Below are 27,523 nucleotides of genomic sequence, written 5' to 3'. Positions count from 1 at the left end.
CACCCAGAGGTTCCCAAACTTTCTTGGTTCACAGCATCGTTAGCATCTCAGTTTTTTCATCATGATCTTAGGCCAAAGGAAATACCTAACAATTTTGTTTATTAGGTAGTTAGATACAAACAACTAAATAAATACTAATGTCCCAACAATGGCATAGCTGTTTTGGAGGGGAGGGCACATAAATTGAAGGGGAAAATATGATATTCTTGCATTACTACAGCCAGTTCCTTATGGAATGTGTGTGCCTGTTGGGTACCGCACAACTCCTCAAACCTTAGAACCAGAACCTTAGACACCTGCCACCCACATTTCCTATCCCACGTTGGTTTTTACATGGTACAGTCGTCCCTTGGTATCAGTGGGGGATTAGTTCTGGGACACATAACACACACACACTGCTAGGCACCCAAATCCGCAGGTGTTCGAGTCCCTTATATTGCAGCAATGTGGATGGACCTAGAGATTTATATTAAGTGAAGTAAGTCAGACAGAGAAAGACACATGTTGCTTATATGTGGAATCTAAGAAAATGATACAAATGAACTTACAAAACAGAAAGAGTCACAGGTGTAGAAAACAAACTTACGGTTACCAGTGGTGAAAGGGGAGGGGAGGGATAAATTGGGAGATTGGGATTGACATATATACACACTACTATGTATAATATAGATAGCTAATAAGGACCTGTTGTATAGCTCAGGGAATTCTACTCAGTACTTTGTAATGGCCTATATGGGAAAAGAATCTAAAAAAGAGTGGATGTATGTATATGTATAACTGATTCACTTTGCTGTACAGCAGAAACTAACACAACATTGTAAATCAGCTATACTCCAGTAAAAAAAAATTTTTTTTTAATGGCATGGTGTTTGCATGTCCTCTGTCCTGTACTTTAAATCATCTCTAGGTTACTTATACCTAATACAATGTAAGCATTATGTAAATAATTGTAAACACAGTGTAAACTCTATGTAAATAGTTGCCAGTGCACAGCAAATTCAAGTTTTGCTTTTTGGAACTTTCTAGAATGTTTCCCCCCAAATATTTTTGATCTGCTGTTTGTTGAATCGGCAGACACAAAGGGCCAACTATATTTGCTTTTTATCACAGCAACCTAAATTCAGGCTTTGTAAGATACGATATTGTCGAAAGGAATACGGTGCAGTCTAACATTATGAATTACCTTGTGCTGCTGGTTCCTACAGTGCCTCTCTGAGTTACTGTGACACACCCTTTGGTGCTTCAACACTCAGTTTGGGAACCAGGACACTGACCATCTAATGTCTCTTCATCTTTTTCTTCTTATTCCTCTAAACTGGGAATATGTTGTAAGATACCTGTTGGGAGTAGATCCAGAAATTAGACACACAGTTGGGTCATGCAGCCTTCTTTGGGTTGGAAACAATAGGTGAAATTCTCTTCCTGTCCCTTGACCTTCAACTATCTCAACACAGTACCTGCTGGCTCCCACCTCGACCACAGATCAGTGTGAAAACAGAGAGGGAACAGCGTATTTGGATCTTTCAGATGTAAAACTTTGATTGAATTGATTGAAGACGGTATACTTTGTCATGAGAATCCAATTAATTCCTCCATATCTGCAGATAGATTTATAAGTTTGAGTTTTCAGCCTCCTTTCCCCATTGGGCCATGGTGCTGAGAGCCATTCATTTCCTGTAGGACTGAGAGCACACAGAGAGCACCCTGCGTGCCCCCTCATTGATTTACCCTGTCCCCATGCATTCCATCTTTTGCATCTGTAAACAGCGTGCTGCTGTGTGCAGGTATGGTTGAAGATGAACTACTATTCCCTACCCCACAGTCTGGGACTTGTGAAGAACAAAAGCCCAGCATGGTCGCATGGCCCTTGCACTGTCCCATCCTGCCTTTCCTCCTTTCAGCTCTTCATATGCACTGTTATCTCTCCTGCCTCCAGACCTGTGCCTGTGTTATTGCATCAGTTGTGCCTTCCCCTGTCCATCACAAGCCTTGTCCCTCTCTGCCTTACCCACCACAGGGGAGTGCACACCCTCTCTGTCCATGGCCACAGCAACCCTGCCATTCTTTTTCACAATACTCACCCAGGTATTGCTTAATCACTCAGAGAACATCATGTCGACTGCAGAGTCCCTAAGCCTGGCATGTAGCTCAGATGAGATACATTGGCTGAACAATTTTCTGTGTGAGATTGTGAGCTGATTTCCGTTTCCAGAGCTTTGAAATTGAGCTAGAAGCCCCAGGGTGACAATCATGTGTGGTCACTGTAGCCCCTGAGTCGTTCACTGAGTACTTGCTATGTACTGAAAGGACAAGAGTAGAGTAAAGATGGCCCTGCCCTTGGGCTCCCAGGTGTGTGTCTGTGGGGCTGCCCATCAGAGTCACTAGACAGAGATCAGGGAAGCACCAGGTACAGCAAATGAAAGGCATGAAGGTGACAGAGAAGGTGCCCATTGTGGCCACCATGTTGTTCGGAGTATTGATGCTAGGGGCTGGGACAGAGGTAGAGGCGACCACTGTGGGAAGAATTTACCCAAGGTTGGATCTGTGCCTTAGAAGAGTCGTCCTGGCTCTCACATAGTGCTGCTCACCAGTGCCTCTCTTTCTTGGCCCACAGCAGACTAGAGATTCTGGTGTTTTGCTGCAATATGCATGAATGACTTCTTAAAGTTTCCCAAGGAGTTTACTTGCCCACAGTCCTGAGAGGGCTGAGCTGCAAGCTGCAGACTGTCTGGGTGTGGTTTCTTGAGGTGCGAGTCCTGCCTGGGCCCCAAGTGGGTACAGAACAGGAGTCCAAAGCATCCCATGATTATCCCCATGGCTCAGTTGTCGTATTTCATGATCCCTCACATCGGGGCCATGGGTGTCACCTGTCATTGGTTGTCCTCAGAGCGTCGTAAGACAAAAACTTTGATATATTTATGGATCCCATCTCATCTGTCAAACACGTTATCATGCCTTCTCATTTGAGCTGGCAATCTCCAGCATTTTTTTTTCCTTATAAATTGATCTCAGTTGTTACAATTATGTGGGTCTTGCGTTTAGTTTTTCATGTTACTTAAGATGGGCCAACCCATCCTGGCTGTTTGCATTGGACGCTCCTGGGGGTGCATGTTCAGCTCACAAATGGGGATTTCTCAAAGCTCAACTGAAACTTCCCAGGAATCGTGTCAAATTATGGGCCACAGCAGCCCATAATAGAAGTGGCCTATCTTTCCACTTCCTGGGTAAGTTACTTCTATGTGCCCTGGTTTCCTTATCTTTAAAGTGAGGATGAGGCTAGAAGCAATCTCAGAGTTGTGAGGATTTAAATATCACTGTCAGATGTGAGCTGGCAGGCTAAAAAGGGTGTTTTAGCCTCTGTGGTAGAGGTAGTGATTTAAAGCAGAGATAAGACAAAGTTAAAGGGTCAGATTTTCTGTAGAAAAAGGTCTGTTCATTTTTTGAGCAGAAAATTCAGCTTTCTTGGCTCAAGGGCCCATGTGGGCCTGGCTTGAAGGTGAAGGAAAGTGATTGTGTCCAGAGTCCTCCATCCTTTGGCTTTGCTGAGAGTCCATTTGGAGAGAGAACAGGCACAGCCCAGCCCAGAAGCTCCAGAAGTCATTTACCTTGATTTCATCTTGCCTCGGGGACACTGCTTGAAGAGTTCCAGAATGTCATTACTTAATGGAAAATTTATGGGGCTGCTTCCTCCTGGTGGGATGGGCTTGTCTCGCCCCCCTCCCTCCTTCCAGCAACCTGCGTCCTTGTGGCTGACAGAGCTCCACTGTCCTAGGGCCAGAACGTCTCCTTCAGGGTGGGGCTGCTCCTGTCCTTTGTGTGCCATAGCTCACCTGGCACATGCTTGGCTGTGTAATTCCTGAGCTGCTTTCTAGGAGAGCTCTAATAGTGGAAACCAAACTGCACATCATTCTTGATCCTCACTTAATGAGATCCTCACTTAATGCCACCCTCCCTCCCATGCTTGCTTCTCCAGCACATCCAAGACTCCCTTCCTGACGGGGCCAGAGTTACATTCATCCCCTTTTGGTCCTCTGGACATGTTGATCCTGTTGCATGAAAACCCCTCTCCCAAACGACTCCAGGTGTCCTTAAACCCCAGTGACACATTTCCTTCTTTGTGGTGCTGCCCCTCTGTCAATACTTGTGTCCAAGCACTCAGCATATCCTGTATCTTTCTGTGTCTCATTTGTGGCCACCGTCTCCCCCTTCTGTCTTACTAGCCCCAAACCCCAGTTTCTGTTGTTGCCCAATAAATGATCATCCCCATCCACTTACCTATGGAGGGTTTGTGAGGGGGAGCTCCATAGTCTCTGCCATCTTGTGGATGCCTCTCCATCCTCCCTCCTTCCAGCAGTTTTCTACAAATTCTCCTAGCCCACTGGCTTCCCCACCTGGAATCTGCAGTAAGTCTTGGCTGGCTCTCCTCTGGAGAGGGTCACAGAGTAAGGCCACAGGCCAGGCTGCCCTCATCACTCCCACTTTATCCTTGACCTTCCCTGTCTTGATGCTTGCATCCTTAACTGGGGGGTTTTTTCTTTTTTTCTTTTTTTCTAATGAGTTTACTGTTTTGTTTATAGTACCTTTACTTTGAAAGGAAACTAAATCAGGAGCCACACATGGATATCAGTAAAAGTAAAAACCACGAGAACAAAACAGTGATGTTAAATTCCATCCAAATAATAGTATCGTCTGCTGACACCTCTGAGCACAACCTTTCACACTGGCACAAACAGGGACTTTCCTTGTCAATGCTGGAATGAGAATAAAAAGAAATGAAAAGAGGGGAGTAAGTAATTAAATGCCATCTACCTAAAGGCAGTCTGTGCTTCCCTGATGGCTTCAGGGACACGGTTCTGTGAACCCTCCCATGGCCCCACCTGAGCCCTAGCATGTCACTCTGCAGGTGGCTATAGACCCTGCTTCTCTGAGATTGAGGTCCCACTCTTTACCAACTAAACCTCAGAACTTGGAGAAATCTTTTCTTTCTTCCTTGCCCAGTCACTTTAGGAATGAAGGCATGCTTTTTGTCTGCAAAGCTCCATGCACAGCCGAACGCAGCTTCCAGGTACTGCCTTCTTCTCTTGCCTCCTTAGGCTACCCTCACATCCTGCCTTAGGTCAGCAATGACATGCTCTCAGCCAGATTCCTCCCTTCCACATTACACTCAGTGTCGAGTGATTCAGCCCAGCCCCTTGTTCTCTCTTCCCTCTGTTCTCTGAGCAAGCCCTTTCTGATGATTCTACACCTTATCCCAGCCTTTGGATGCTCCCTCTCCCTGGATCTGTATGTGGCCTCATCCTGCTTTCTTTGGGGTATGTTTACTCAAGTCGAGCTCCAGGATCCACCCTGTCCTTTCCAAGCTCCCAGCCAGGTGCACTTCATGTACCTCCCTCCCACCAGTAGCACCTCCATCCCCACTGTCCCACCTTGATTCATTGCATGACACTTCTTCCCAGGACCACATGGCCCTTAGTTCTGGCCATACTTGTACCAGAAGTACCCCTGATGGGAAAAGGAAAGTGCCTTGTATCCCCAGAGCCTGAAGCAGGCCTATCCAGTCATGTCTGCCTTTGGAAACTATTGTAGTCCACAATGCTCCTTCGAGCTTGTTGTGCTATTGCAAAGTTTCATTAGCCCATTATCAAATTAAGTTGCTTAGGGAAATGTCCCTTCGTGGTCCTGAACTCCTAGCACACTGTTCTCTTGGCTTTGGGGATGCTTTCACAGCCTGCTGGCCAGCCAGTCTCCACCTCCAGTCCCCATCACATTCTTATGCCAGATGCCCATCTGGTTTTAGCTTTGGGTGTCCCTCCCCCATCTCTAGCACCGTGTGTTCAAGAGAGGTACTAGGGATCAGCTTTGCACCTGCAAACCCTCCTTCCTGTAAGTGTTCTTCCTGGGCTGGTGTTCTCCGTGTAGAGAACTTAGAAGTTGTCATAGGAGCTGTCCCTTTCCTCTTGGGTCTTGGGAGTTACCTGGGAGGGCGTAAACTCTAAATTCTTGCTGGCATCTTGAAAGCAGTTGGACATCATTAAATAGTTAAGTTTAGCATCAGATGCAAGATCACATCAAGACACCTAACTGGCACTGCTGTAACACGCCCTTCCTCCAGCATTGGACAGTTGCTAAGATCCAGAGTTTTGCATGCAGTGGCCATGGGCTGCTCCCGCACAGGTTCCCGCCCTGCGGCAGCCTTTTCCTTAGGGCAGCACTCTCTTCATGTGTTTTCTCTGGCCATTTGATAGCTAGGCCTGTAATCAACCAGAGCACCCTGGAAGGAAAGCGATCTCCTTGGCCATGTCCGTTTTGTCAGGCCTCGGGCCAAGAGGTCCAGCTCTCCACAGCCCCCCATGATGAACTCACCACTGAGTTGCTTTTACATAGCAAGTTCTCCCCTTGTGCTTTAAAATTCGGTAATTTGCTGGAACTGCATTTACAGAAACCACTGTGAGAACCTTGTTTCAGATTACACTTGGACTGAATTATAAAGTAATTTATCAGCAACTAGAGTGCCTAGTATGTGCTAAGTGTGTTCCAGAAAGAAAGCTGTGACAGAGCCAGCCAGCTTGCTGTGTTTTTTCTTGTGCCCTCTGCCTACCAGCTCCTGTGGTCCTAAAAATCTTCCCTCTTTTCCTAAGCCCTTGCCTGACTTCCTCAGCCACAGAGGTTTTCTTACCCTCACTGAACTCCTAGGTTTATTACTGGTGTTGCTCATTACATGCAGGCAGCTCCTAGCTTACTTTCAGTCTTTCTTCCTCCAGGGACTGATCATTCCTTTTTCTTGCCCTCAGAAAGGTGTCGGAAAAATAGTGCACAAAAAATGCGGATGATCAGTACTTTTGAACAGATGTTTTTTTTCATTAATAGAGTGAAGAAACTCGGCATTCTGAGTAAGGGGTGAGTTAGTGCAGGGGTCCCCAACCCCCATCATCGGTCCGCGGGCTGTTAGGAACCGAGCTGCACAGCAAGAGGTGAGCGGCGGGCCAGCGAGTGAAGCTTCATCTGTTTCTCCCCATCTCTCACATTACCACCTGAACCATATCCCCAGCCCCCACCCCCACCCCCACCCCCACCCCGCCTTTGTGGAAAAATTGTCTTCCACGAAACCGGTCCCTGGTGCCAAAAAGGTTGGGGACCACTGGGTTAGTGTGTTTCTGAGGGACAGTTTGACATTAAAAACATGAACCCACTGCCCTGTGGTTGTCCTGTTAGAATAACTGGACAGGTGCACAAAGTCGCCCTTGCAGCGATGCTCATGGTGTGTCTTAAAGCAGGCGTTGTTGAGGGCAGTGCACAGGACAGAGTGCTAATAAGGCACTGATGGAGCGGGGACGCTCATGTGCCACCCCCAAGCCCCTAGCGGATCACAGGAGGTGCCCCTCTACACCTTTATAAGTAAGCTTTGAAAAGCTGGTTAATAGAACAGTAGGTCAAGTATGGATTCATTTTTATGTTACCACAGTTACCTTGTGGTATTTCTGTAATCAGCAAACATACATTATTTAAGTTACCAAGAAAACGTTCTTCATAAGTGTGAGCACTCAGCAGTGGACTGTGTGGGCTAGTCAGGAGTGGGCAGCCTGGCCTTCCTGCTCCGTCCTGCCTGGCCCCCACTCACCAAGTGGAATTACTCACTTGGCTAGATGCTTCATGAGCCACAAATACAAGTAAGAATTTTAATGAAAATGACATGATTTGGGGCTTGCAAATCATCCTCTCTCATACACAGTGTCCTGTAAAAACTCTCAGATGTGAAAACTTGGTTTGTCGCATATTGTACCCACTTCCTGTGAACTCCATAGCTCCCACAGACCCTTCCAGCTCCTGGTTGATTCTAGACTCCATGTCCCGGCCCTCGGAGTTGGTACCTGATCTCTCTTCCCTACTGGATGGTGAATCTTGGAGGAGCACACTCACTGGGGCCCTTTTAGTCAGTGCATGGAGTGTCTCCCCAGCCAACCTGATCAGTCTTCACCAGAGGAGCTCAGCCTTTGGAGGCCACAGCCCTGGGAGATGTGTCATTGTGAGTGGCACCCATCTGCTGCCTGGTCTCTGATGGTAGCTTTTCTCTTCCCTTGTAGAGTGCCCAGTGAAGAATGTGATGGGATCAGTAGCATGTCTGCGGAGAGCGGCCCTGGGACGAGATTGAGAAATCTGCCAGTAATGGGGGATGGACTAGAAACTACCCAAATGTCTACAACGCAGGCCCAGGCCCAACCCCAGCAAGCCAACACAGCCAGCACCAACCCCCCTCCCCCGGAGACTTCCAACCCTAACAAGCCCAAGAGGCAGACCAACCAACTGCAATATCTGCTCAAAGTGGTGCTCAAGACACTATGGAAACACCAGTTTGCGTGGCCTTTCCAGCAGCCTGTGGATGCCGTCAAGCTAAACCTCCCTGTGAGTAACTTGGGCAGGGTCCGGGGCTGCCGTCCTCAGGTCTCCTCCTGTGTTGCTCCTGGTGAGGGTGGACTTACGGGAGGGTGGAGATGCCTTTGGAGTCATTGTGAAAAGCGCGGGGTCCAGCTCTGAACTCCAGCACCCATGAGGCCCTTGACTGAGTGGTTTCAGCAAGTCCTGATGAATGGAAGTGGGGAAGTAGAGAAAACGTGCTCATTGGCCTAAATAATAACTGGTTTCTTTGGTACTAGCATTCTGGGCAATATTCTGTAGAGATGTTGAAACGGGTAGAGGGCTGCTTGCAGCTTGCCTTTCAATTCCATGGGGAGCTGAAGTGGGGTCACTTGGTTGTCTGGGCCCTCCCTCCTCAGATGTGGTCAGTAGGTTCAGCAGACGTGGTTGGTCAAATTGTGAGAGGGACCGGCTTGCTGCAGTACCTCTTCTCGTACTGGTGTTGTCATCATCACCCAGAGCACAGGGCAGGGAAGGGTAGTAGAATAACTCCCAGGGAGCCAAGTACATGGAGGTGGCCTGGATGGAGAGAGGGAGGATGGGTGCAGCTTTGCCTCTGGCTGCCTCTGCACACCCCCTCACACCTGCCCGCCTTGTTGTGGCCACACTGCACTCGCCTTTGTTCTTTTGTACCCCTGTTCCTCTCCTTTTTCCTTTGAGAGCTTTCCATTTGCCCACATTCCTACCAAATGGTTCTGGAAACTCAACTTGTATCTTTTAACTGAACCTCGAGAGCAAACAGGATAAATGTGTTAATTTTTTCCCTTTCCTCAAAGCATCAAGGACTAATTGTCTTTAAATTGCCCTCTGCTGTTTGCCAAATCCCACACACTGACCTGGGCGAGGGAATTGGAATTAGATGATTGTTGGCAGTTGACCCAGACGTGGGTTTACAAGTTAGAGCTGCATGGGTATAGGATCCTCAGCCTCTGCCAGGCGTCCGGTTTCAAGAAGGAGGGACACACCAGTGTGACCTTCTCCTTGCTTGAAAGTTGCTGTATCTGTAACAGCTGGCCGGTACTATCTGTCCATTGAATACCCATCATATGCACTCAGGGGAAGAGTCGGGAGTGGGGGAGCTGTGGGTCTGGGTCACGAACCAACTGAGTAAAGGGCATGGGAACGAAAGAAGGGTCCTCACCAAATCTGCACTTCAGAGGTCACTCTCATCATTGACCACAATCAGGAGTAGAGGCAGCGAGCCCATCACTGGGGGGAGGCTCTTGGGAGAGCTTGCTGTACCAGTTTCCAGCTGGGCTAATGGGCTGGGCCCTGCAGGGTCCGCAGATGAGGTGACCTTCCCAGAGCAAATGCAAAGAATGGGGAGAGAAGGAGCTGGGGGTTGGAATCCAAGGGGGGGGCCACAGCTCTTATAGCACTGGAGGGAGGCGGGAGGCCAGGAGAATCACCCGCAGAGAGCAGCCCCCCAAGTTTCTACGTCAGAGACTATAGGGAGGTCAAACAGATGAGGATTCCAACCTGACCCTACTGTTGGCCTTTAGGAGGGCATTGGTGACCTTAGGAAGATGTGACGCAGAAGTAGAAACCAGATTCGCGACGGTGTGAATAAGAAGGTGAGGATGTGAAGCCATCATTTCAAGAAACTTGGCTTTGAAGGGAAAGAGTGGCAGGGCCAGACGGAGGAGGGGTTGGTTTGTTACAGGAAGATGTAGAGGGTGCAGAGGCAAGGAGAGCTGAGAGGGTGAAAACTAAGGGGAACTGGGGGCTTGCGATCCTGAGAAGGCAGCATCCCAGCCAGCAGGACAGACACGGGTGGGTAGTCTGTTAGGCCAAGGGGTTTGGGAGTTTGAGGTCATTCTCTGAAGTGGAGGCCAGGCTCCCCAGGGGCCACAGTGTGACTAGATGTCACCCTCAGCAGCTCTGATGTAGGAAGAAGAGAGGTGGGAGAGCTAGGGGCTAACCCTGAGGGGTGGGGCAGGGCTGTTTGGTTGGGAGCAATGTCATACTAATGCCCAGTTTTCCAGGGACATCCCCTTCTCTGGGAAATATTAATAGGGCCACCTCAAAAAAGGGTTCATTCTTTTCCTGTTTTCTGATGCCTTCTAGATGTTTACCTGTGTTTTGGCCCCTGTTCCTTGCTGGGCTTCTTACTAGAATGCTTGTGCCTCTTTAATTCAGAACACATGTACAATTGGATTGTCATGCCCCTAAACCCGTCTCCCTTTCAGTCTTCTCAGCCCCCATCCTCTTTTGTCATCGTCTCACCTCCTCCTTCCTGCTCTGTCCTCAGCCACTATCCTGTTGGGCCTTGAACCACTTTTGACACACTGAGGCCAATTCAAGCACCTGACACCATTCTAAGTAGACCTTTGGCCGTGGAATAAAATCTAAATTTCCCCTGGGGCAGATATATTTGGACTTGGTTCTCTTGGGAAAGGTGGTCAGAGCAAATGTAACGTAGAAAGTCTGGTTCAGTCACCCCTTGAGGCTGGGCAGGGCAGTGATCTTCGCCAGCCCTATGTGTTATGCCAGTGGCTTCTGTTCCTTTCTCATGGGTGTCAGAGCAACTCAGAACCTCACACCGCTTGCTCACCTTTTCAGTATTGTCCACCACTGTTCCTGGGCAGGACCTCGGTGCTTGCTAAAGCATAGGTCTGCCCCTCTGCTGTCAGGCTTCCTCTTGGACTTGGTTCTGATAACTTCACCTGAGTCTAATTGTGGGAGCTTCAGAGAATGTGGTTCTCAGTGGGGCCAGCTGGCTGTATGCAGGTCCCCCTTCTTGCCTGGCTCTCTGTGGTCCTTCCACCTGGAAACCTGGGCACTGTCTGATCTGTCCCCAAATTCCTCCTGTGGTTGATTTTAGAAATAAGCATTTGGTTTTAGAATAGGTTTAGATTTAGAAAAAGTTATGATGGTAGAAAAGAGTTTGATTAGAAGGGCTTTAGGACATCTACACCTGCCATCTGGCTTCTTCTGTTCAGCACTTGTAGAGTAAGATCCGAAGGTTTGAGGAGTGGGTCTGCTGCCGGGTGGGAGGTCGGGGGGCAGGGGGCAAGGGGGGCGTTGTGTGGTGCTTTTTGTTTTGTTTTTACTGAGGATTGTGAGGGCTATCCATTTGACTCCTCCTCTGGCACTTAACCTGGTTAGTTGTTGAACTGTATCCAGATACTAGTGGATCCGTAGTGGTAGACTGTGCAGGTAAAAGAAATGGAAGTGCAATGAACTGAAGGTAGAGGCTTTTGCTCCTTGGTTCTTTAGTGTGACAGGAAGCAAGGGATCCAGTTGTTATGGGTGGGCTTGAATGCTGGTTCTGTAGGATTTTGCATTTTATTGATGTGGAAAATTTGAAGCAGGGAGAAAGTAGAAATTACCATGGGTTATTTTACCAGATAAGAACCGGTTGTATGCTTTCTGCATTACTTACTAAAAATGAAAGGATATTTTAACATCAAAAAAAAATAGAGGAAAACATAGATCTCAGTAAAAGACAGCCTAGCCTGTTCCCAGACAGGACAGTTGGCAAACTTGCACATTTTTTCTCTAAATTGCCACCCAGCTTTTAGTAATCCTTCCCTGATCCACTTTATCTTGGGGTCCCCATGAGATGGCTCACTGATATCATGGAAGAGCTTAGGTCTGCATGTCTGTAGAGTGACCTGGAGTGACATCCACAGGCCTACCTGTGAGTACTGCATGGCTGCAGAGGTGACACTGGCCTTTTGCTCTCTCTGCTCTCCAGGATTACTATAAGATCATTAAAACACCTATGGATATGGGAACAATAAAGAAGCGCTTGGAAAACAACTATTACTGGAATGCTCAGGAATGTATCCAGGACTTCAACACTATGTTTACAAATTGTTACATCTACAACAAGGTGAGATGTGGGGGCTGATGGAGAAGGAGAAGGTAAAGGAGGAGGTGGGCGTGTCTGGAACCCATTGGGCAGGGGTGCTGGGTGCAGGTGGGATCAGAGTCCAACAAGAGGAGACCATTGGCGACGGAGGTGAATGGGACCGCTGGTTTTGCCAGTGACTGGGTGTGTTTCTTTTGAGGCCAAAAACATTTTGGTCGTGTCTCCAAGCTGTCCTCGTTAGCTGGAATCATGTGCTTCTGATACCCTTGGGACTTTGGTTCTTGAGCATGTCTAGTAGAGAAGGTGTGAAAAGGACAGTGACGACGCATTAAGAAGTCTGTTTGGATGACACAAATTGTCAGGAAGGAGCCTACCAAGATATAGTTGTACAAAGGTGTGCTCAAACAGAAACGGAAAATGTGAGAGAGGGTACAGTGGGGCCCACCCGCCGCATCTGGAACTCTGGACATGACCATTGACAGCTAATGGCCATAGAATCAAGTGTCCCCTTGCAGGGTCTTACATGTAGACATAAATATCACTTAACCCAGTAGCCAAACCATTCAGCTCGATTGTGCCTTGAAGCCAGATCATTTGTTTAAAGTCTCAGCTCTCACCACTAGCTTTAAGGGAAATGTGGACAGATGAGGTTCTCCATTTAGAGCTGAGTGGGAACAGCATGTGGCAGAGCGGGGACCCATAAGGCAGTGTGAAGTAGGCATTTCCCCAAGCCCCAGTGAGCTGCTTTGGGAATATACTAGGGAACATTATTGGAGCCCTGCTCGTGTATCAGTGGCAAGAAATCCTGTGTAATTCACATAATTCTAGTGAAGTTGCATTATGTCGAAGGAGGCTCTAGTGCAAGGCGGGGGGGCCTGTGTGTGATTGGCAGTGCTTGATAGATCCTTAAGGCATTGGGATGGTTTCTCAAGGCAGAGGTTACAAGACTAGAGAGGCAGCAGACCTGCAGGCGTATGAAGCTTCCATGGTGCCAGGTAGGATAGCTGTGTTTTGGCCCTTCGGGGTTTAGATTGGGGAAGGACCCTGAATATGATGCTCCACACTTTGGGGCATAAGGTGGGGAGCTCTTGTTCTGTCTAGAAAGGTGGGGAGGGCTTTCCAACCCTCACCCCATGTGTCTCTTCTTTTAGCCTGGAGATGACATAGTCTTAATGGCAGAAGCTCTGGAGAAGCTCTTCTTGCAAAAAATCAACGAACTGCCCACTGAAGAAACTGAGATCATGATAGTCCAGGCAAAAGGAAGAGGACGTGGGAGGAAAGAAGCAGGTAGGGTACCTTCCGTGTCCCCAACACTATTAGCTTCACACTGAAATAGCCTGTGGCAAAGTGGGGACCCATAAAGCAGTGTGAAATGGGCATTTCCGCAAGCCCCAGTGAGCCGCTTTGGGGATATACTGGGGAACAGTAAAGCAGGGAAATTGGCTTTATTTCTCCCTAGTCTTTGCCAGCCTTCTCCAATTTCACTGGGAGACTGGGAGTGGTGGGAAGACAACTATATTATACACTCCCTGCCTTGTTGCTGTTTGGGTATGGTGAGGCCAGGTTCATCAGGGGAACCAGCCCAGAAGGTCATATGACCATGTGACCCTCCAGCAAAGTAGAAAAAATTGGGCCTAGCCTTTTTTTTAAATTTTTTTTGATGGACTTCAGTTAAAAAGCAAGTATAACTTTCTCAAAGCATTTTTAAATTATTTGAATTCTTCATCCCACCAGTGCTATAGTCAGTCTTTGTTTTTCATTTTATTTTATTTTTTTATTTTTATTTTTATTTTTTTTTGCTGTACGCGGGCCTCTCACTGCTGTGGCCTCTCCCGCCGCGGAGCACAGGCTCCGGACACACAGGCTCCGCGGCCATGGCTCGCGGGCCCAGCCGCTCCGCGGCATGTGGGATCTTCCGGGATAGGGGCACGAACCCGTGTCCCCTGCATCGGCAGGCGGACTCTCAACCACTGCGCCACCATGGAAGCCCTGTTTTTCATTTTAGATAAATTAACCTGATCAAGGGCAATTTTAATTAATACTCCAGTCCTAGAGCCTTAAGGTTTGTTATTTGAATTATTTATTAATACACTTGTGTTGGAGCCATGTCTGCTATTTGATAGTCTTCTGAAGTCAAGCCCTCTTTGTCTATCTTAGCACCTACCCCTGCCCCCCAGCCTGACACAGGATTCCGAAGGCCAGCTGGTAGGGAGTAGCCTACTCATGAAATGTTTCTGTCTAGGAAAAGTTTAAACAGCTGCCTTCTGCATCTTGCCATCCGCAGCTCCGTGCTGCAGAAAGGTGATGTTTGCAAGGTAGCCTGTGCTGTGAGTTGTTTGCTTCTCTAAGGAGTGGGCTTTCACGTGACTTCCTATCCCACATGGAAGTAGTGGCTTCATGGGAGCAGAGGGGGTTGGCTAGATCCCCTGCAGTGCTGAGGGGTAGCCAAGGAGAGCTGGTCTTGAGGGTCACCCCTTAGCCATGGAACCTGCCCAGAGGCGTCCAGTATCCTTACGACCAAGGAGCCCCATCCTCCCTGCCTGGGACAAGGAGTTTGGTCTTTACATGGGGTGGATGTAGGGCCTCCTGTGTTTCGGCTCACCCACACAACTGCAGGGAGGCAGTCTGAGCCGGACATGAAGGACAGCAGCCGTCCAGCCTCCCCCTGTGATTCAGAGAGGTGGGGGTAGCCAATTTCCAGAAACCTTGGCCAGGGCTGCCGATTCCGGCCCCCTGCCAGAAATGCTTACTCAGAAGGCAGTGTTTCTGGGAATGAGGACAGCTCTGCCTGAAAGCACCAAGGAGCATTTTTTTTTGCTGTCACTGTCCTGGTGCTGACTTTCACCGTGTGTTTCCTGTTCCTTTGGCTCAAGCCTTCATGCTCGTGAAGGGGTCTCTGTGCCCGAGTCCCCGAGTCAGGACTTGGAGCCAGGACACCCCAGGAAGTGTGGAATTGGTGTGCCACTGCTCTCAGAGCCCCCTGGGACAGGTGGACAGATTTGGCTGAGGTCCAAGGTATTTAGGCTGTTCTGTCTCTTAGACAAATAGTTACAGAGACACTGTGTGCCATGCCCACACCGATACGTGCTTGCCACGTGTGGCAGTGTCCCCACAAGGTCAGCCGGCGTGCAGACATGGCATCTAACCACCTGTCCCTTTTATGATTGGTAGGGACAGCAAAACCTGGCGTCTCTACGGTACCAAACACAACGCAAGCATCGACTCCTCCGCAGACCCAGACCCCTCAGCAGAATCCTCCACCTGTGCAGGCCACACCTCACCCCTTCCCCGCTGTCACCCCAGACCTCATCGTCCAGACCCCTGTCATGACAGTGGTGCCTCCCCAGCCACTGCAGACGCCCCCGCCGGTGCCCCCCCAGCCACTGCCCCCGCCCGCACCAGCCCCCCAGCCTGTGCAGAGCCACCCACCCATCATCGCGGCCACCCCACAGCCTGTGAAGGTGAGCGTCCTGTGCGTGTGTGTGGCCCAGCCTGACCACTGGCTGGCTCCGGTCACCTCAGCTAGATGACCCTTGCTTCCCCTTCCACTCCATTGTAGTGAGGCTTACAGAAGACAGTCACCTATCCTTGCTGATGCTTCTGGCTCCCAGGGCACTTGTGGGAATTTAGGACCTGGGGGGATCAAGCTGTGTTTAAATCAGCACAGCCTGAAAGCTGCTGTCTTGCTGACCCACAGATCCCGTAATTGAGTAACACCTCCCAGGGGGTTGCTGCCCCCCTTCCTGTTTCTAATTTAGACTGCATATTTGCAGGTGCTGTCTAAATAGTCTCTGAAATGTGCCTCCCATGGGTGGCCAGAGTGACAGAGGTTGGCTCTGGGAGAGGTCCCTGGCATGTAGGAAACTGCTTTCAGAAGTCTCTTTGGCCTCTGGTGAGCAGATCCCACACTTAGTTGTGTGCTTTCTCCTGCCACTGGCAGGATCCTGTCCCAGCTGCAGAACAGAGTGGTGGGACAGGGTTTCCCTGTCTTCAGTCCTTCACCTGTGGAATTTACCTTTGGGCCCTGTTCCCTGTGAGTGTTGAGACCCTAGAAAGGACCTGGCTTCAGGAGTGACCCTGAGGGCCCGCTGTGCCGGCCGCTGCCTCTGACCGTGCCTATCGCGCCTGTGCTCTCGGCAGACAAAGAAGGGGGTTAAGAGGAAAGCGGACACCACCACCCCCACCACCATCGACCCCATTCACGAGCCACCCTCACTGCCCCCGGAGCCCAAGACCACCAAGCTGGTGGGCCCCCGGCGGGAGAGCAGCCGGCCTGTTAAGCCCCCGAAGAAGGATGTGCCCGACTCGCAGCAGCACCCAGCGGCAGATAAAAGCAGCAAGGTCTCGGAGCAGCTCAAGTGCTGTAGTGGCATTCTCAAGGAGATGTTTGCCAAGAAGCACGCAGCTTACGCCTGGCCTTTCTACAAGCCCGTGGATGTGGAGGCGCTGGGCCTGCATGACTACTGTGACATCATCAAGCACCCCATGGACATGAGCACAATCAAGGTTAGTGGGTGTGCCCCTGGAGCTGGGGAACGGGCTCCCTGGGACAAGGAAGGCCAGCATCTCTGAGGCCTGTCCAAGAGGAGGGCCCAGTCTTAGTAGCTGTCTAGGCTCTTCTCACCAGCCCAGGGAAGCCCAGTGCCCCCTGCTGGAGATTATGGGGACATCATCTGAGATCATGTGGTCATTTTGGTCACAGACAGCAATGCTGCCCTTTCCCTCATCTTGAGGATGAGCCCTCTTGTGGCCCTGAGGCCCAGTGCCTATAGATACCTTCACACGGTAGATGCTTCTGGAGCGTTTGGGGAGCGGTGACTTTGCCAGGCTCTGTCATGGAGAAGGCCTTGGTGTCTCTTAGTAAGAGGCACACAAGTGCTGGCATTTTCACTGTAGTATTTTGAGGCCTTTTTGGTTTTGTTTATTTGAAGCCTTTTGGCACTTTTCTCCTTCTGAGAGTGGAGTAAGCCTGCCCAAACGTGGGATGGGCAGAGCAGGGGACATTGCTGTGTTTCTTTTGACCAGTGCCCTGTCCGATGTCACAAGGACAAGTACAGGCCAGGTCAGAACTGGGCCCAGCCCTCCCTTTGCAGTTCTGGCTTAAGCACTACCTCTGTGGCTTCTCTGTCCACTTGCCTTTTAGCCAGGCACAGTGGGTGGGTTTGGATGCTAGCAGGGCAGTTCCTGGCCCTGGGACTTGCTGTTGGAGTATCTCCTTGTCTACCTGGTGCTGAGAACTGGGGTGATAACCTCTCCCCACTATGATCTGGGTTAAACCCAGAGCCACTGGGAAGTTGACTTGCTCCTTCCTACAGGCAGCCCTCCTTGCTGCCACCTCCCCACTGGAGCAGGGGCAGCCATGGCTAACCAGGACCCGTCCTGTCTTTCTAGTCTAAACTAGAGGCCCGTGAGTACCGTGATGCTCAGGAATTTGGTGCCGATGTCCGATTGATGTTCTCCAACTGCTACAAATACAACCCTCCTGACCATGAGGTGGTGGCCATGGCCCGCAAGCTCCAGGTGAGGCTCTGGGGGAGCTCCGGGTGTGGCATCCTGCAGAGGAGCAGGCTGGCTGGGGTCCTGGGTGGGCCAGGCCACTATGGGCCTTGGCAGATTTTGTCACTTGCTTTGGTATAATGCCATGTTGCTTTGGAAAAGAGTGGACTAAAGTCAGGATAACACATAAATTTTACATTAGGATTATTTCCTTATAATTAAAGCAGGGTGGTTGGTTATGGTCTTGAGCATTTTGGATTTTGGGGTGTTGCACTGAAAGCCCCCCCACCCCCCTGCATTCGGTTGTCCTTGGCTGGAAGAGTGCGCATCCTGTGCATGGCCCAACCTCTTCTCCAAAACAGACCTGTCTCAAGTCGGCGAGGGACACTCTTGCCAGGTAGACAGTTTGTCACAGTTGTGAGCTGAAATAACTGCCCAACTGTGGGCATTTCTTCACCAGAGCCTTGAAAGCCTTTGTTTGCCTTCCTGCTTCAGGGCGGCTGCTTCTAGATGTTCTGTGTGGCCATGATGCACTAATGGGTGGGATTCGTGACCCCTTCAAGTTGATTCTGGGTGATGTACGCTGTGGAGTGCACACATGGGTGGAAGGGAGGGGCAGATTACAGCATAAATATGTGAACTAACTCCACTTTTTTCTATTTAAAAAAGAAAAAAAAGGAAAAGCATATACCCAAATTTAAACAGAGACATATTTTTGGGTAGAACGATGAGGAGTTTAAAATTATGGAGAAAAAAGTCGATATTTAGTACTGTTATAATCTGTTTTTTTATTATTATTATTATTATTTGAAATTACACATAATAAAAATTCCCAACCTCTTCTCCCCAAGGCCCCAGGTTGCACTTCTGCTTTCAGGGTCAGAGCAGACTGGGGGCTGGGCCACCTGCTGTCACAAGGTACAGGTCCAGTCTGCACATCCTGCATCAGGCCCTCTCCTGGCATCTGGGTGGGGCTTTCTCAAACCAGGCTTTCTCAGCCATCTGTGAAATGCTTCCAGAAGCGAGGCTTGCAAAAGGCCTTTGGTGACCTGTGGGTTGGTGTCTATCAGAGGTCACCTGAGCCCTGCTTGCCCACCTGCCTCCCAGTTCTGTTAGCTCCACACATTGTCATGCATTCACTAGCATAGTGTCTCCTATGTCATCATGTTGGAGCCAAGGCATGGTCCCCTTTGTTCTTTCAGTGCAGCCTGTCTGGGTTAGCCTTTAGTGCCCTGAAACTCTTAAGTGTTTAAAAAAAAAACCAACTTACTAACATGGACTTGGCTGTGTTTTTTTTTTTTCTGCTTTATAACAAATTTAATCAGTTATACATATACATATGTTCCCATATCCCCTCCCTTTTGCGTCTCCCTCCCACCCTCCCTATCCCACCCCTCCAGGCGGTCACAAAGCACCGAGCTGATCTCCCTGTGCTATGCGGCTGCTTCCCACTAGCTATCTACCTTATGTTTGGTAGTGTATATCTGTCCATGCCGCTCTTTCGCTTTGTCACAGCTTACCCTTCCCCCTCCCCATATCCTCAAGTCCATTCTCTAGTAGGTCTGTGTCTTTATTCCTGTCTTACCCCTATGTTCTTCATGACATTTTTTTTCTTAAATTCCATATATATGTGTCAGCATACAGTATTTGTCTTTCTCTTTCTGACTGACTTCACTCTGTATGACAGACTCTAGGTCCATCCACCTCATTGCAAATAGCTCAATTTCGTTTCTTTTTATGGCTGAGTAATAGTCCATTGTATATATGTGCCACATCTTCTTTATCCATTCATCCGATGATGGACACTTAGGTTGTTTCCATCTCCGGGCTATTGTAAATAGGGCTGCTGTGAACATTTTGGTACATGACTCTTTTTGAATTATGGTTTTCTCAGCCTGGCTATGGTTAAACATAGCCCGGAGGCTATGTTTAAACACACTCAGACTTGAAGGTTTGTATTTCTCCTGGCTGTTTATTAGTTTTATTTTATCTGAGGTTTTTTGTTTCGTTCTGTTTTATGTTTTTGGAAGGGGGACTCTCTTTTTTTTTTTTTTTTTTTTTTTTTTTTTTTGCGGTATGCGGGCCTCTCACTGTTGTGGCCTCCCCCGTTGCGGAGCACAGGCTCCGGACGCGCAGGCTCCGGACGCGCAGGCTCAGCGGCCATGGCTCACGGGCCCAGCCGCTCCGCGGCATATGGGATCCTCCCAGACCGGGGCACGAACCCGTATCCCCTGCATCGGCAGGCGGACTCTCAACCACTTGCGCCACCAGGGAGGCCCTGGAAGGGGGACTCTCTTTAATTCAGTGCTATGTCATCGGCTTTCTTCACAAAGCTTCCTTTTTCAGTATTTACTTTTGCATTTCCCATTCTTGAAGCTGATCAGGGTTTATGACTTTTCTGCAATTCTCATATGTAGCCACTAGGTGGCAGTGGTGCCCAGAGAGAGAGAGAGAGAGAGAGAGAGAGAGAGAGAGAGAGAGAGAGAGAGGCGCACCCACCCCCTTTCCCCATTCTCTCTCTCTCCTCCTCCTCCCTGGGGACTTGGATAGCATTTACCCAGATTAATACCCATGCCCTTTATTTGCCCTCATGCAAACAGCTAAACCAAAACAAGTTCTCTGTCAGCACCAAAGATCACTATTTTAAGCGACTTTATTTAAAAAGAAGATATTCTCTGATACAATTTAGCTCTTCGTCTTCCTAATTTTTGTGCCTGTTTTAAGGGTTTTTTTGTTTCTTTTGCTTTTTTTTCCTTCTGGGAGTGGCTTGAGCGTGCCCAGACACGGGATTTGCTCGTAGCAAGGGCACTGAGATGTTTGCCACAAAGCAGCCTCTTTTCTAAACATTGACTCCAGATACCAAGCTGGATGGGACAAGGTCCTTGCCCTTGAGGAGGGTTCACTTGAGGTGGGGGGAGGGGGCAGTGCGCAGTGGGCCACTCAGCATGGGGCTGCCTCTGCCCCCAGCTTGCTTTGTCCCTTGTAGGGTGGGTCTCCATGCTGTTGGAAGTAACATGCCGGGAGGCAGGTGGGGGTGCCTGATTCAGCCCAGTTGACGTGGCAGGCTCCCTGTGTGGACTTCTCCTCTAGAAGGCAGTTCCTGTATTTTGTAGCATTGTGAGCTGTGTTTTCTTCTTTCTTTCGAAGCTTTCTAGGATCAGCATAGTTTAGGCGGCAAGATTGCCCACTGGGGAGGAGGAGTAACAGAATCCCAGCCCTTGTTCGCCTCAGTAAGAGGTGGTGGGACCTACTGTCTCTTAGTTAGGCTGTGCCCAAAGACTGGGATTTACCCAGAAAGTTTTACGGGAAAGGATCCACTTTATATTCCTCTTCCAGCCTCTAAATTCTGGGCCTTTAGAAAACCCACATCCTGCCAACTGGCAGCTGTGGTCACATAGATAGTCAGGAGCCCCTGGGCTCAGGGTTTCCTTGGGATCCTGAGCGTGGCTTGAGCTGAGGGCTGCTAGCCTAGCTGGTGGGCCCAGAGCCGCTGGTGGTACTGTCCTCTACTCTCTGTTCTGTTGTGAAGTGAGGAGTAATTTAGGAAGTTTTGCACCTGTGTGGATTACCAGAGTTTTATTTTGAGAGAAAGTGCAAATTCATGGTGGTACACAATTGTTTTTACGGCAAGGAAAAAAATTAAACTGAGAAAAGTGTGTTGGGGTCCTGCATTAGATCCCAGAGGTAGGAAGCTTTTGAAGCGTGTGTGAGAGTGTGTTTGTGTATCTGAGTGTTCACTCACGGCCGCATCTCCAGCACCTGGCACCTCATGCGCCTCCACGGCCTACATTCTACTCCCCACCTCTGTGCCCTGGTTATGCCCAGGTATGGCTAAGCCTCACAGCAGTATCCAGGCATGGCCAAAGAGGGGCCGACTGGGCAACACCTTCTCCTTGGGTCTCCACCTGTGCTCAGCTGCAGGCTGGTTTGCCTGGGAGTCTTCGGACACTGCAACCTCCCAGCACCTGAGCATCTCTCTTTCACTAAAGGGGAAGGGGGGAGCTCCCTCCATGAATCTGATGTAGCCCAGAGTAGATGGCCCTGGTCAACATTCCAGCGAGAGGAGATACTTACTCTCTGAAACCAGTGTTCTTTCTGATGTCGAGAATTGCGACCTGGCTCAGATTCTTGGAGTGGGGCGGAGGTAATGTTACAACCAGGAGGAGCAGATGGGTTCATCTGAATGCGCTGCCAGCTCTGGTGCAGAAGCCCTGAGCCCCTGCTCCCCTGGTGGGTGCTGGTTGTTGGTGTTCACTGCTCCTTCCTGTCACTGTCCTCCCTCGTGACATACTTGCCCTGGGTATATCTCATTGGGTTTTACCATCCTCTTGTCTGCCCCCATGCCTTTTTGACCTTTCTTTTGTACCGTCCTCCTTGGTGTCTGCAGCTGTTGTCCTCCTCTCATTCTTAGGTCTCAAGTTCCCCAAAGGCTCTTTGCCACCCCTTGTTGTTTCTACCTTAGTACTTAGGGCACTTTATAACTATTTGTGTTCACCCCTTGAGGGCAGGGAGCACATCATTCTTGTTTACCACAGAGCAGGTGCAAGTCTCAGCCACTTGGGAAGGTTTTCTGCAGCAGCCCTTTAGCTCACTGGCACACAGGCCCGAGTGTGTTTCCCAGTATGTCCCCAACTTGGGCTGGTGCAGGTGGGAGGATGGTGGGTCATTCAGCTGGGCACAGCCAGGAGGCGGGCAACCCACCTGGCTTTTGTCTCATGCTCCTTGCTGTTTGGTCTTGGGGCTTTGAGAGGGCAGGGGCCAGAAGCAGCTGGGGAGGGGAAGGAGGCCTTAGGGCGGGTGCCACCCCCATTTCTACAACAGTCCCAGCCTGTGCGGCAGGAACAGGGATGTCCTTGTGGTAAGGGTAGAGCTGTCTGGCAGCTGGCATGGGGGGCTAGGTTCACAGACCAGTGGCATGAGATAGCTTCCGCTTGGTAAAGTGTCACCTCCCAGCAGCACCAAGTGCTTGGCCCTGCTTGCCACCCTTCTCCCTTCTTGGGGTCTTGATGCCCTACCACCTTCTTAGACACATTTCTCTAAGAGCAGGCCTGGCTCTTCAGATGCTCATGTGGGTCAGTCATGGACCTGAGCCTGCCCACATCCAGGGCACCGTGAGCAGAGAGGGTCTTGCTCACCTGGTGTGAAGCCCCCCCTCTCCCTGGCAGCTTGAGTGATAATGGTATCTGGTCATCCCTCCTGTTTGTCTTCTCTTTTGCTCTCAGATCTGCTCCATGATTTATTTCTGATTAAATTAGAAATTTTTTTGCCTTTCTAGTACTTAAACTGAAAACCACTCAGGTAGCAGAGTTCAGGCAGCACCTTGCTGAGAGGAGAGAACCTGCCTTGGAGGAGGCCGAACCTGAGTAGTCTGGAGGGGAGGGGACAGTACCACAGTTGTGTGGATTGCCTTCCCTGCTGCCCAGGTCACTCTTTTCCAGTTTCCTGGGGGCGGGGAAACCTGAAGTTGCATTCCAGAGACATCAAGAGAGTCTTCTAGGGTGGGCTCTGTCAGATACACTCAAGTTTGAAATAGCAGCCTTGGAGCTCGACCCCACAGCCCTTCTGGGCCATGCTGCTCTCTCAAACATAGATTCACACTTGAGGAAGGCCCCGCTTCTGTTATGTGAGTTGCTGTGTTAACTGACTTATTCCAGGCTTAAAGCAGGTCTCAGAATCCTACTGGAAAACCAGGTCTCAGGAGCTCCTGGGGTGGGCTCCTATGCTCAGTCAGCCCAGGGTCTCTGCTCACGTTGCTTGCGCCTCACAAGGCTGGCTCTCTCCCATAGCCTATCCTCAGTGCCCCATATCTCGTCTGTACCTTTCTCACATTTCTGGTGTACCCTGGAGATGCCTCAGGCAGTGGCATGGCCCTGCTCAGTTATGTGCCCACTACAGCGAGGACTTGATCTCCTCACTGGCTGTGGGCTCTGTGCTGGGCACACTTCCACCTTGGGACCTTTGTTCCCTCTGGAACTCTAAAACTGCAGACCCCACCCTCTCCCTATGGGAATGTGAACCGTAAGACCCCTGTTCTGTTCACTGTTGTGTCCTGGTGCCCGGCCCACCGTCCAGAAGGCTCCCTTGAGATGTGCTGACTGAATGAGCATCAACCTGATGGGAGCCTCAGAGCACTCTTTCTGTGGGTCCTGTCCGGGCCTGCCATCTGTCAAGGATCCCCAGACTGATGTCCTCATTGGGCTGGCTATCTCCTGTGATGTGAGTCACCTGTCCTTACCTCGGCTGTGTCTCCCAGGGAGTGGGTGCCAGGCCATGTCGGGAGCACCTTTCTCCCCAAAGTGAGATTTGAAAGAGGAGTGTTGAAAGAGTTATCAGGGGGCCCTTGCCAGCCCCTCACCTTAGTGATAAGGAAGGGGGTCACCATTGACTCAGCCCTCTTTGTTTCCTGTTGAGTCACCCCCAGCAGCCAGGGATAGTGTGACGCTGGGCCACAGTCCAGGCGCCCCCAGAGCACCCAGCAGCCTTCACGGGCACAGCTTCCCCCTACCCCTCACCTCCAGGATGTGTTCGAGATGCGCTTTGCCAAGATGCCGGATGAACCCGAGGAGCCTGTGGTGGCTGTGTCCTCCCCAGCGGTGCCACCGCCCACCAAGGTTGTGGCCCCACCCTCATCCAGTGACAGCAGCAGCGATAGCTCCTCAGACAGTGACAGCTCCACTGATGACTCCGAGGAGGAGCGAGCCCAACGACTGGCTGAGCTCCAGGAGCAGGTGAGGACACAGGCAGCCCCATTTTCAAACCACAACCCCCTGCCACCCCCTACCTCCCCCTCAGCACGAGTTCCAGCATGAGCAGAATTCCCACTGGTCCCCTTGTGCCAGGTCAGGTGCATATTGTTCATACTTAAATGTACACTGTGGGTATGGAGATGGGGTGACGTGGCCGTTCCCTGGGCAGAGGTGAGGCTTTTGTATCCTTCTGGTATCTGGAAGGAGGAGGCCGAGCCAGCATGTACGTCTCTCCTGGGGCTTCCTGGATGCTCCTCTCTCTACAAGCTGGCCATTAGGCCTTTAGTGCCCACATGTGTCTATGCACTCCTTTTTTTTTTTTTTTTTTTAATATTTATTTATTTGGCTACGCTGGGTTTAGTTGCCGAGTGCGGGTTCTTTGTTGCGGCATGTGGGCTCTTTTAGTTGCCGCGTGCGGGCTCTAGTTCCCTGACCAGGGAATGAACCTGGGCCCCCTGCAATGGGAGCGCAGAGTCTTAACCACTGGACCACCAGGGAAGTCCCTGTCTATGCACTTTTGCCCGGCCTCTTTAGGGACCCTCTTCTTGGAACCAGCATGGTCATGGGGCTTGAGTGGCTCCTCTGACAAGGAGGACACTGGGCCACCCTGTGAGTTCAGGGTCTGGGTGGGCATGGGCACTTTGGATATCTAGTGAGACGGCAGGTCGTGGAGCTGAGGGCCAGAGACCAGGGTGACGGGAGTGTGTGTCTTGTTTGTCTGCTCCACAGCTCAAAGCCGTGCACGAGCAGCTTGCAGCCCTTTCACAGCCCCAGCAGAACAAACCAAAGAAAAAGGAGAAAGACAAAAAGGAGAAGAAAAAAGAAAAGCACAAAAAGAAAGAGGAAGTGGAGGAGAATAAGAAAAGCAAAGCCAAGGAACTTCCTCCCAAAAAGACGAAGAAAAATAATACCAGTAACAACAACACAAGGTCTGTGGGTCACCCCTACCCCCACCAGTGCCCCTAGTCCAGATGGAGACAGTGGGGAGGGAGGCTGCCTCTCTGCTCTTTTTTCTGGGATGGGCCTTTGAGGGAGAGAGGATAGCAGGTAGCATGGTGCAGGCGGCAAGACAAACCACAGCAGCCCCCCAGCTCACCACTTGTGGTCTCAACTGCAGCCATGTGCTCCCAGGAAGGCGCTGCCAGTGCCCCCTGTTTCCTGTGAAGACCACTGGGTGGGGGTGTGGAAGCCTCTCCAAGCCCTAAATGGAGGGATATGTGCCCACCTTCCCCCAGGGACGCATTCTTAATGGTGTCTGCATCACCCCTTCGTAGCAAGAAGGAGCCAGCACCCATGAAGAGCAAGCCCCCTCCCACATATGAGTCGGAGGAAGAAGACAAGTGCAAGCCCATGTCGTATGAAGAGAAGCGGCAGCTTAGCCTGGACATCAACAAGCTTCCTGGTGAGAAGCTGGGCCGCGTGGTGCACATCATTCAGTCGCGGGAGCCCTCACTCAAGAACTCCAACCCCGACGAGATCGAGATTGACTTCGAGACCCTGAAGCCATCCACCCTGCGTGAACTGGAGCGCTATGTCACCTCCTGTTTGCGGAAGAAAAGGAAACCTCAAGGTGCCCTTGGGCACCCTGGGGCGGTGGGGGGGGGGTGTTGCCAGTCCTGGGTGAGGGAGAGGGCTGGGTAGATGGGCCAGGCTGCTACCCTTGCACCTCTAGTAGTGAGGCCCCTGTTGGCACCTTCAGGTAACTTTGCCTTCCAGTCTCGGCCCTCGCTCTCTGCAGGCCTGCTTTGTTTCCGATTATAAAATCTGCGTTCTTGACATAGAAACCTCTGAAGGGTTGTGACATCAGACTCAGCCTTAGGCTTATTGGTGCCTTTGTTGATCTCTCTGGCTGTTGGCCATCTGCGGTCCACCTGCACCTAGGTGTCCTAAGCCTTGCTCTGAGCAGCAGCAGCTTTCGTCCTTAGCTTCCTGCCTCTGAGTCTTCCCCAGAAGCCACCCCACTACGTCTTTGGGGTCTCTGGTCATGGGGGGTGTGGCTAGGAGGAAAGGCATTAAGTTGGCACTGTGCCTGCTTGCTGTCTTCTCTAGCTTGGTGTGACATCCCCCCTTCCCCACCCCCCAGGTCTTCCAAGCAGCTCTTTTGTGTTACCAGTGCCTTGTCTTGGCTCACAGCTTTTGCATTAGAACCAGTAGGACTTAGGATCCACGTAAGGGCTTTGCACACAGCTTTCATTCCAGCCCGGACTGACTCCTGGGGTCCTTGGCACACACACACACCCCTTCCTCCGCCCAGGGTGCCACACAGTGACACTCGCCTCAGTCTGCACACTGAGGTGCTGGGAGATCCCTTGGGGCTCTTTCCTTGTCTTGTTTTGTCTTTGACTGTCATGTCCCCTTTAGGTCCTCTTTACCCACTGTCAGAAAAGTAGCTGAGGGAGCATAATCCCAGCAGTCCCTTGTGTTAGAGAATTCCCTCCTGCCCTGGTCTCTTAATCCTTGATGAACCCTGTAAAAGGGTATTTTGAGAGATTGGAGGGACCTTGAAAGTCCATTGTAAGCCAAGTGTTCGGTTGGCATGCATGGTAGGCTAGCTGCTTACCATTGGGAAATGTGGGTCTGGCCGAGGTTCGGAAGGATTGCAGCCGGCCATTAGGAGCAGCCTTCTGGCTTGTGGGACTCAGGGCCGTGCCTGATTCTGTCCCTGTTGCTTTATTGCAGCTGAGAAAGTTGATGTGATTGCTGGCTCCTCCAAGATGAAGGGCTTCTCATCCTCAGAGTCGGAGAGCACCAGCGAGTCCAGCTCCTCTGACAGCGAAGACTCTGAAACAGGTTAGGTGTCTAACTTAGAGTCTTGTCGGAATCCTGCCTGTGCTCCATCCTGTGTCCAGGCTACCAGAGACCAGAGATGGCAGTCATAAGAACTTGCTGGGCCCTCCCATCTGTCCATCTACCTGGTCACCATGTTAATCTCTAACTGGGGGCAGGGGTAGCCCTGCACCTGCCCCCACACTACCCTCGACCTGGGCTGGGGCAGGGAAGACAGGTAGCCAGGGGTATTGACACTGCAGAGACCTGGGAAAGAAGGGGTGGG

General features: G+C 50.6%; 1 protein-coding gene across 7 annotated transcripts in view; it reads left to right on the top strand.

Annotated features, from left to right (window-relative positions):
* Window positions 1-27,523, top strand: part of BRD4 (bromodomain containing 4) — an 83,629-nt gene that overhangs the window by 38,575 nt on the left and 17,531 nt on the right. For 3 of the 7 annotated variants that reach the window (XM_060093791.1, XM_060093792.1, XM_060093797.1), the window contains exons 2-12: window positions 6,868-6,971; window positions 8,082-8,400; window positions 12,113-12,250; window positions 13,381-13,516; window positions 15,401-15,690; window positions 16,370-16,735; window positions 17,621-17,749; window positions 24,244-24,453; window positions 25,201-25,400; window positions 25,746-26,041; window positions 27,151-27,261. In XM_060093791.1, coding sequence (XP_059949774.1) covers window positions 8,116-8,400; window positions 12,113-12,250; window positions 13,381-13,516; window positions 15,401-15,690; window positions 16,370-16,735; window positions 17,621-17,749; window positions 24,244-24,453; window positions 25,201-25,400; window positions 25,746-26,041; window positions 27,151-27,261 — 2,161 coding nt within the window. In that variant the 5' untranslated portion in view covers window positions 6,868-6,971; window positions 8,082-8,115. Of the gene's footprint in view, window positions 1-6,867; window positions 6,972-8,081; window positions 8,401-9,914; window positions 9,987-12,112; window positions 12,251-13,380; window positions 13,517-15,400; window positions 15,691-16,369; window positions 16,736-17,620; window positions 17,750-24,243; window positions 24,454-25,200; window positions 25,401-25,706; window positions 26,042-27,150; window positions 27,262-27,523 lie in introns of those variants that run through there. The other 4 variants (XM_060093794.1, XM_060093795.1, XM_060093796.1 and 1 more) reach the window with 3 other exon arrangements.

This window comes from Mesoplodon densirostris, chromosome 3 (assembly GCF_025265405.1).
Source record: "Mesoplodon densirostris isolate mMesDen1 chromosome 3, mMesDen1 primary haplotype, whole genome shotgun sequence".
Taxonomy (NCBI): Eukaryota; Metazoa; Chordata; class Mammalia; order Artiodactyla; family Ziphiidae; genus Mesoplodon; species Mesoplodon densirostris.
This window is presented reverse-complemented; position numbering and strand designations above follow the sequence as displayed.